Raw genomic sequence first — 9,884 nt, forward strand, 5'->3', positions numbered from 1 at the left:
AGCATCTTTTTAAACAGGGAGAATTTCTTTCCTGGATACTCCCAGGATTCCTGACGTATATCAACTAAGTGGTCAGAACGGGGTAAAACTAATTTAGTAACCTTCTGACGCTTGAACTTATCTGGATTCTTAGAGGTAGTTGGAGGTTCTTCGTCATCATCAATTTGAAGAATCAGTCTAATAGCTTCCAAGAGGTTGGGAACATCCACTTGGGTCATAGATTCCCCATCAGAAGCATCTGCATCAGTGTCTGAGGGGTCAGTATATGCGCCATCCTCATCAGTAGATCCGAAACATGTGTGGATTGTGAGGAAGTAATGGCTCACTTAGATGTCCCCTTGCTCTTAGGCGGGCGAGGGTTAGGATTTTGCTTAGCCAAAGACTGATTTAATTGCTGTAACTGAGAGGACAGAGTATCTGCCCATGGCGGATTAACTGCAGGGACAATATGTGTCTGTAATGGCACAAGAGGTGCCATAGGGGGCGCAAGTCTAGTTACAAACAAAGTCAGTAAATTAGAGAAGGTAGCCCACTGCGGGTCTTGATTAGCTCCCGTTGCCTCAGACTGACTGAGAAGTATAAAACCCACAGTACCTGAACTCTCAGCTGCAATATTTTCCTCAGAGAAATCCATGGCATTAGCACTGCACGGTGCAGGATCAGCCATGGAACTATCACCCTGTTTAGCTGACATTAAATGAAAGCGTCACCGTAGGGTGAAATAGTACAATATAGGCAGACAAAATACCTGACAAAAAACCCCCAGTATGGTGTGACTGCAAGCAGAACACACACAGAAGACTTAAGAGGTATATGGTGACTGTAATATACAGAGAAAAATACCAAAAGGGTATATCCTGTGAAACACTATATTATATGAGAACCCTGATGCACTTAGCCCCCTTCAGGGTAAAGAATATAGGGATAACAATATATGTGAGATACACGGAATAGAGATCACACAGCAGCTATTGGTACATACACAGTCACATGTACAATGCAGAAATTATTACAAACAACAATAAAACTGCACTGGACTAGCAATTCTAAGCAACTGCACTACTAAGTAAAGCTATGTAGATATATAGATATAACAATGCACAGTAAAGACTGGAAGTATATTCCAGGGTACTTGTACTAAATATGCACTTGTTCTTAACTAACACTGTCTAATTGACATGTAGATTACTTAAGTGTCCTGTAAATGCACAGCGCTGATGATACAGGCGGCTTTACAGAGGAGATATTGCCCAGCAGTCCCAGAGTCAGCTCAGCATGTGTGTAATGGCGCCCAAACGCTGACAGAGAGATGCAGCTCCAGGGCGGGAACATTTGCAGTAAATGGCGCCTGGAGCTGGGGAGGGGCTACAGGTCAGAGCCTTATCCCCTTGCTTGACTTCACCATCGGGTACTGCGGGGCCTATTGAAATGGATTGTTTGGTAATCCGACCTGTGCCCCTTGCCCTGGTGGTCTAGTCTGGCCCCTGTATGGCCACAGTGTCCACACCAGCGCGCATGGTCCGTCTCCTAGAGACCGCACCGGATCGTGATTTCCAGTGGGTCCCGCCCGGGGAACCCTCTTACCTCCTCCCTTGATGCGGCCACACGATCCTGGAGAGCAGCGGCGAGTGTGTGTGCCCTGAAGTGACCAGAGCCCTCCGCTGTAAGTACCCGGCAACCAGGGTGCGAGAGTATACAGCGCCGCTGGGGGTGGTGAGGGAGCCACAGCATGATATGTCAGCATGATATATAGCACTTCTAAGTGCCTGTGCTGTGGCCCTTTAAATCTTCTATCTTCTGTAAAAGCTCTTTTCAGGGTTGCCCAGCGCAGCCCTCCGTGTTAGCTGCCTGCACCAACTTACAAACTGAGCTCCAGTGCCTGGAGGCGGGGATATAGAGGAGGTGGCGCTATGCATCCTGGGAACAGTCAAAGCTTTTAGCCTGTTGGTGCCTCGGATTAAGATCCAACTCTACATCCGGATGTTTTTCCTGTGGAATACCAGTGTACCCCGCTGCAGAAATACTGTATACTGTATCTTTCTTTCTTTTTTGGGGGGAGGGGGGGGGGAGATGATTGTAGTCTATACAGTACACAGATGCAGTTATCATCAACTGAATCTACCATCCATCTTGATTAATATCTGGAGAACTTGATATGGATCTTTAATCTTTTATGGATGCATTTTGAGGCCTGCTGGTTCTAAAAATATATACAGTAATTGAACAGGAAATTTGCAGACTGTATGGTAGGAATACCTACTGTAAGTGTATACAGTACATACTGTAGTGTAGGTGCATTATACTTAAGTCACACTTGCCTACCTGACCATCTCCATGAGGGAGAAAATGCTCTGTTCCTGGACTTTCCTGGTAATGTATGATTGCCATCACCTGTGGTGAGCTAGTTAATTGATAAGAAAGGAGTTTCACCACAGGTGATGGCAATCATACATTACCAGGAAATTCAGGAACAGAGCATTTTCTCCCTCATGGAGAGGGTCAGGTAGGCAAGTATGACGTAAGTGCATACTGTATGTTCATTTTTTTCATAGGTTCATTTTATTCTGTTCATTATGTTTGTCATACAATATTTCTTCACTGGTATCCTCCAGCTGTGGGGCACACCTTGTTATTTGACTTCCTTTCCTCAAGGCCTCACTTAAACGCATCCAGAAAACTTTCCTCTCTAAATATCCATCTGCCCACTTGAGGTATGTGTTCTTGCGCAGATATTTGTTCAGTCCAATCATCTGTTTAAGCTGTACATCTTCAACTGCTTCCAAAAGGATAACAATGATACCACACTGGCTCTCCAGAAATTGCCAGGACATGGCCATCTCAAACTCAAAGCTGCACCACTTGCTCTCCATGAAGTTTTGAGAAACAATAATTAGAGCATTGCGACTTCTACGAATGCCCTCATTCACAATGTTGGACGTAATGGGAATACCAGGTACAAAATCTCTGTAATGTAGGCACAACTGGAAAGGTGGAACACTGCCTTCTAGTTTTGGAACCAACTGTTCCTTCACCCATTCTTCATCTAAACTGGAATGGATAACAAAGGCATCATATTCTTTTCCTGCAATATGATTTTTTGGGGTTTGGCAGGATAAATAACAAAGGTAAAAGTATTTTTGTGAATAGCAGCGATACGTGAAGACAGCAACTAAGCTAGATATTACAATAACAAAAACACCAGCAAATACATACAAGGTCAAACTGCAATTCAAGTATACATCACTGAGCTTTTCGCCGTGAAAGTGGTTAGGTGTTTTGCACACCATGAGCTCACTAAAGCTCAGAAATGCGCTGCTGTGCTCATGGACCCACAGCAAAAATGTCTGCTGGCTGCAAGAACAGTCATATGGGTTCTGTGAAATGTCCACTTTTGTAATATTTTGTGATAGTCTTTGTGCTGTATCTTCAGAGATACCCTGGAAGTTGTTAGCACTAATATCTAAACTTGTGAGAGCTGTTAGTGGGTTAAGTACTGATGACTGGAGTTCCCACAATATATTCTTACTCAGATTCAGTTCTTGCAATAATATGAGGCCAGCAAATGTCTCTGCAGGAATGTGCTGCAAACCACAAGATGACATGTCCAGGATGCGGAGTTGAGTCAAATTTTGGAATACTAATGCCAATATTTCAGTGGCAAATTTGGTATGAGATAGATATAACTGTTCTAAATGGGTAAGGCCACAAAAAGAACAATGAATACGAAAATGGCACGAAGTGTATGATAGATCAAGATATGTAAGTTTATCCATAAGGTTAAAGACTGGGAATTGCCCCACACTGTCTATTTCTGAGTGACTTAAGTCTAGTGACCGAAGATGAGACATATTCAGAAAAACAGTCCTCAAGCCAATATGAACATTATAGCTAAAATTCAGATGTTTAAGAACAGTTACCCCAGAAATAATATGATAGCAGCAAGATTCAATATGTAGCTGATTCCTGCTCAGGTCTAATAACTCAAGCCTATTTAATCCAGTAAGATCATCATCAAACTTGGAGAGTCGTCGGTTATCTGTTATCCGAATCTCTTTAAGGTTTCTGAACTTTGAAATGGTTGCAGAAGGTACATTGGTGAGCAAGGAGTTTTTGAGCTCAAACTTTTCAATGCTTGATATTACAGCATAACTTAGGGAATGCTCCATATATGTATTTATCATGCGAAGAGATGTGACATTTTCAGTACAGTCCAAAAAAGGGTGCGTAGAATCAAAGAACATACCATTAATTGTCAGCTCTTCATCATCCACTCCACACAGCCCCTCAAGAAGTCCATTCTTGAACTTAATCTTATTCAAAGAGTTTCTGTAGTGACCAATCACTAACTTTCTAGTATGAAGTCCAGACAGTGCTTTTAAATTAGCTTTCATTGTATCTGCAGTAGAGAAACATCCTTTGAGGTCTAAAGCCTGTAAAGAAATGAATCTGAAGGCACCAGGAGAAATGCTTTGTACTGGATTCTGAGATAATATGAGAGTCAGGTGGGAGGTATTTGCATTTTGCAGGTTTTCCAGGTCATTCTCTTTTATCTCAGTAATCTTGTTTGCACGAAGGTCTACAGTGTTGAGAGAGAATAAAAATGATGGAACATGCAGGATCTTCAGCAAATTTCTGGCAGCATTTAATTCCTTTAGCAATGTGAGTTGTCCTACAGGCAGAGCAGATAAGGAGGTGAGAGATGTTTCCACTACAATAAGTCTATGTAATAAAGTAAGGCCAGAAAAAGTCAATGGAGACCAATGAGCTACTGGATTTCCAGTAAGGATCAAAGTGTGTAAATTGTCAAGACCAGAGAACGCATGATCTTCTATTGATATGATACTGCACCTGCTTAGAGACAAACAGAATAATTATTTGTATTTATGTATCACAATAACCATACACATGCTATTACACAGAGAGCTTTCATTCACCTTGTGAGGTCGAGAAGTTGGAGTTTGGATAATTGCGAGAATTGCTTGTTATAAAGATGCTGAAGATTGTTGAAACTAAGATCTAGTTTCCTGAGATTTTGTGGCAAATCCACTGGAACTACAGATAAATTGCAGTTACAACACTTCAAGGACATCTGTGGAATTTCCTGTAGTGAAAATGTAAATAATTTTATTAACATTTGATCACTTTGTGCTAACTTAAATACAATGACACAAACAGTTGAATTTCATGCTTAGAAGTATAATGTTCACAAATTAAAATGACTTGTAAATAGGATTATTTTACCATAAAGATAAATAAGAACCTGATTCCCTGGGATGTTACACTGGGAAGATGACATATTGCCTCGTTTTTTAATCCGAGGCTGGTCAGAAAACCTGAACTACGACTTTGATTCCCTCAGAAACTGAAAGTTAGTAGGGGCCGTCCCGCACATCCCTAAACTATCCCTAGTCTAAACTGTAGCTCTGTTACTCTTTGTCACTCAGAGGCAGATTCTGAGTCAGACAGATCTGTGCGCACTGACACAAATTTTCAATGTTTGCATACAGCATGGGTAAATGTGAATTGAATGCATTTTTGCATATCTCCATCCTATTCCGAGTACTACTAGGTCAGATCTGTCTTTCCATGAAATTACAGTAGGTGTTTTAGGGCGGAAACTGGACAGCAACAAAGCAAGTGCATGAAACCACCCTGACTTGCCATGGTTTGTATCTAAAGCTTTGTGCGATTCATGCACAGAGAAGGGAAGCCTAGAATGGAGATGCTGCAAGTGAAATTACTAATGACTGCAGTTGCGGCGACTGGCGTAAAATCAGTGGACGGCAGTGTAGACACATGAACCCCCTGCATTAGCTCTACGGATTCTTGCATTAGCATAAGGAAGTAAATCAGTCTTCCACAACTACAGCCACTTTGCAACTCAGACAGTGTGATCCTTAGTCTTACTTTCAGTGTAAGAGTGAGTGAGAGATATAGGAGTCTGTGCAATTGACATTTCAGTATTCAATTTGCGGCTAAATCCGACAGGTTTTGGCCATTCCCGACAATGCCAATCTGACTTTTTTTAAAGTTGGATTCACATTGTCGGAAATGGAGCTAAAACGTGTCGGATTTGGCTGCGAATCCGACAAAACATGTGGAGCCGCGATTAATCCGCCGATCCACATGTTTTCTGACTGCAAATTTTCTGACAAGTCAGGAATTCCGACTTGAAGTGAATAGACCCCATAGAGGGGCAGATGTACTAGGCCGTGGAGAGAGATAAAGTACCAGGGGCGGATTGGCTCACCAGGACACCATGACAGATTCTGATGGGCCGGTCCCATATCCCCCTCAGCCAGGCTGATTCACAATCAAGCTGGGCTGGCTCACTCTGCTTCCAATACTTGTGGTTCATTGGAACGTAATCCGGAAGTTAGGCTAGAAAGGACTTCCAGGTGCCACGAGCCGTGAAAAAGTGTTCTACCAATGGGGGACCTGGAGAAAATTAACCAGCCCAGCAGCATCCTCTCCCTGACCCCAGCCAAAGGTCTCTTCAATGAGCCAGGCCTGTGAGCAGCAGCATAGCGATGGTCGGAGCCGGGTTCACTACACCCACCGCCACCACAGCTCCCGGACTCTCACTGAACTGGCCAAAGCGGCAACTGAGCACTGAAGGGGACCCAGCAGAGAGGTTATATTTAATTACATTATTTGCATTATTATGTTGGTGTAAGGGTTAGGGAGTCCCCGGTCACAGTGTATGGTTTGGGGACTGGACAGGAGCAGGACGTACTTTGTTCTCAGGATGCCAGCTGATCATGCTGCACTCACAGCCAGCCCTGGGACAATCTCTTATGCAAAGTCCTTCAGCCCTATAGCTGCCCAATGTCTTTCCATGATGATGGGACTATTTATATAATGCGGTGGCTACGTATGTAATGCAGTGACTACGTATGTATTATAGTGGATACGTATGTAATGTGGTGCTATTTGTATAATGCTGTGCTATACGTGTAGTGCGGTGCTATACATGTAATGCGGTGCTATACGTGTAATGTGGTGCTGTTCATGTAATAATCCTCTTCAAACTCCTCACTCTCACGTACAAGGCCATCTCTAATTCCACTGCTCCCTACATCTCCAACCTCCTCTCCCTTCATACTCCCTCCCGCCCACTACGGTCGGCTGATGACAGTTGCCTCTCCTCTACCTTGGTCACTGCTTCCCATGCACGGGTTCAGGATTTTGCCCGTGTTGCACCCCTTCAGTGGAATGCGCTCCCCCGCTCCATTAGACTCTCCCCGACCTTGCAAAGCTTCAAACGGGCACTGAAAACCCACCTTTTTATCAAAGCGTACCCCTCCAATGCATAACCTAGTCCTTAGGCTGCTCCTCCATCCCCCTGCCCCATGCCTTGAACATCTCTGCTTTGCTTGCATACCGTCATCAGGCTACCTCCTGCTTGCTTGCACCTCATGTCATCTGTCTGTCGCCCCTCCCCACTAGATTGTTAGCTCTTCAGAGTAAGGCCCTCTTTCCTCTTGTTGTCTAAGCCCTCTTCTCGACACATTTCACTCAGCGACTATCTTTACCTGCTTTTTCTCCTACTGGTAAAGGCTCCTCTCTATCTATGGCTGCCAGCCCCAAGTAGTACAATGATTACTCCCTCGCTACTTACATCTAAGCTATATTATGTTTAGAAAATTGTGATGCTCTTTGTTACCTGCACTCCATTTTTGTTATTTATTTACTGTTATGCTAAGTTTTGTCTCCCTGTACTGTCCTTTGTACGGCGCTGCAAAGCACTTGTGGCGCCCTATAAATAAAATGTAAAAATAATAATAATAATAATAATAATAATAATAATAATAATAATAATAATGTGGTGGCTATGTATGTAATCAGGGGTAGATTGGCCACTGGGACAGATTCTGCTGCTCTGGTCCCCTGTGTCTGTGTTTCACTTCTTGTGTGTGCTCCCTCCCTGTACTGTGCTGTATGTAGTGTGTGCTCCCTCCCTGTGCTGTATGTAGTGTGTGCTCCCCCTCCCTGTACTGTGCTGTATGTAGTGTGTGCTCCCCCTCCCTGTACTGTGCTGTATGTAGTGTGTGCTCCCTCCCTGTACTGTGCTGTATGTAGTGTGTGCTCCCTCCCTGTACTGTGCTGTATGTAGTGTGTGCTCCCTCCCTATACTGTGCTGTATGTAGTGTGTGCTCCCTCCCTGTACTGTGCTGTATGTAGTGTGTGCTCCCTCCCTGTACTGTGCTGTATGTAGTGTGTGCTCCCCCTCCCTGTACTGTGCTGTATGTAGTGTGTGCTCTCTCCCTATACTGTGCTGTATGTAGTGTGTGCTCACTCCCTGTACTGTGCTGTATGTAGTGTGTGCTCCCTCCCTGTACTGTGCTGTATGTAGTGTGTGCTCCCCCTCCCTGTACTGTGCTGTATGTAGTGTGTGCTCCCTCCCTGTACTGTGCTGTATGCAGAGGCGTATCTAGGGTAGGGCGAGTGGGGCACGTGCCCTGGGCACCTTGGCAGGCCCAGGAGAGGGGGGCGCCGCCGGCGGCCAGGGCATCATGCCCCACTTGCCCCCGTCAAGCCGAAATGTGAGGGGAGGAGAGCGCACCATCTCTCCCTCCCCTCACCACCGCTGAAAGCCCTAGCAGCGCTGCCAGCAGCACTGCTGTGTCGGGTCTCCGGCGGCGTTAGCCAATCAGAGCTTGCGGACCGGCTCCTGATTGGCTGCCGGTCCGCGAGCTCTGATTGGCTAGCGAACCGGCGCCATACAGCCGCCGGAGACCTGGAGCGGTGAGGGGAAGGAGAGGTGCTGCGCAGCGCTGCGCAGCGCTGCGCTGCGCTCTCCTCGCCTCACATATCATCAACAAGCGGTGAGTGACCGGGGAGGGGGGGGGGCGCACAGTGGGGCATGTATCTGGCACTAAATGGGGCATGTAACTGGCACTGAGTGGGGCATATATCTGGCACTGAGTGGGGCATGTATCTGGCACTGAGTGGGGCATGTATCTGGCACTGAGTGGGGCATGTATCTGGCACTGAGTGGGGCATGTATCTGGCACTGAGTGGGGCATGTATCTGGCACAGTGGGGCATGTATCTGGCACTGAGTGGGGCATGTATCTGGCACTGTGGGGCATGTAACTGGCACTGTGGGGCAATGTAACTGGCACTGTGGGGCAATGTAACTGGCACTGTGGGGCATGTATCTGGCACTGTGGGGCAATGTAACTGGCACTGTGGGGCATGTATCTGGCACTGTGGGGCAATGTAACTGGCACTGTGGGGCATTGTATCAGGCACTGTGGGGCATTGTATCTGGCACTGTGGGGCATGTATCTGGCACTGTGGGGCATGTATCTGGCACTGTGGGGCATGTATCTGGCACTGTGGGGCAATGTAACAGCCCCCCACTCTGATAGCGCACTTACAGAAATCCTCACTTAGGGGACTGTGGATTCAGTGTTTGGAAACACTCCCAATGCCGAGATGCGCTGTGCTGCTAGGGGCTCCTCTTCTCTGTCCTCCCGCTGCCGCTCTAGTCTGTCCTCCCGCTGCCGCTCTCTGTCCTCCCTCTGCCGCTCCTAGAATGCAGTGCGCATTCTGGCTTAGGATGCTGGGTGGAAACGGCAACGCAGCACTGCTGTTCAAAAATCTGGCTGCCAGCGAGGGAAGTGACAGCGCCTACAGGGTAAATGCTATTACCCTGCTTGCCCACTTCTATTGTGTGCCAGCGGATGTGCCCTCAGTGCAAATGCGCTGTGTGCAACGCACCGCTGGCCCACACCTAGTTACGGCTCTGATTCAGACGTACAGATGTACATCAGGGAAGGGTATTGTAGCAGCATATGCATAAAATCATAACGCAAAGGAGGCCCCAACTTTGTTTCAGAATCAAGACCTCCGAGGGGTGACCCCGTCCTCTTGACA

General features: G+C 46.1%; 1 protein-coding gene across 1 annotated transcript; it reads right to left on the reverse strand.

Annotated features, from left to right (window-relative positions):
- Positions 1-2,479: 2,479 nt before the first annotated feature.
- TLR4 (toll like receptor 4) lies at positions 2,480-7,103 on the reverse strand. The gene is made up of 3 exons (XM_063938519.1): positions 6,993-7,103; positions 4,935-5,101; positions 2,480-4,848 (listed from the first exon to the last, which is right to left on the reverse strand). Exons 1-3 carry the CDS (start codon positions 7,101-7,103, stop codon positions 2,547-2,549), a joined length of 2,580 nt encoding a protein of 859 aa, XP_063794589.1. The 3' UTR covers positions 2,480-2,546.
- Positions 7,104-9,884: the final 2,781 nt, after the last annotated feature.

This window comes from Pseudophryne corroboree, chromosome 8 (genome assembly GCF_028390025.1).
Source record: "Pseudophryne corroboree isolate aPseCor3 chromosome 8, aPseCor3.hap2, whole genome shotgun sequence".
In the NCBI taxonomy this organism is placed as follows: domain Eukaryota; kingdom Metazoa; phylum Chordata; class Amphibia; order Anura; family Myobatrachidae; genus Pseudophryne; species Pseudophryne corroboree.

What these genes read in the sequence shown, in the direction of transcription:
- TLR4 (XM_063938519.1), bottom strand. Translation starts at nt 7,103, where the DNA reads ATGAAGGGAGAGGAGGTTGGAGATGTAGGGAGCAGTGGAATTAGAGAT. An exon ending in TGAACAGCACCACATTACAC is followed by an intron (nt 5,102 to 6,992) that starts GTATAGCACCGC and finishes TTTTCACTACAG; the next exon opens with GAAATTCCACAGATGTCCTT. An exon ending in CAACTTCTCGACCTCACAAG is followed by an intron (nt 4,849 to 4,934) that starts GTGAATGAAAGC and finishes GTCTCTAAGCAG; the next exon opens with GTGCAGTATCATATCAATAG.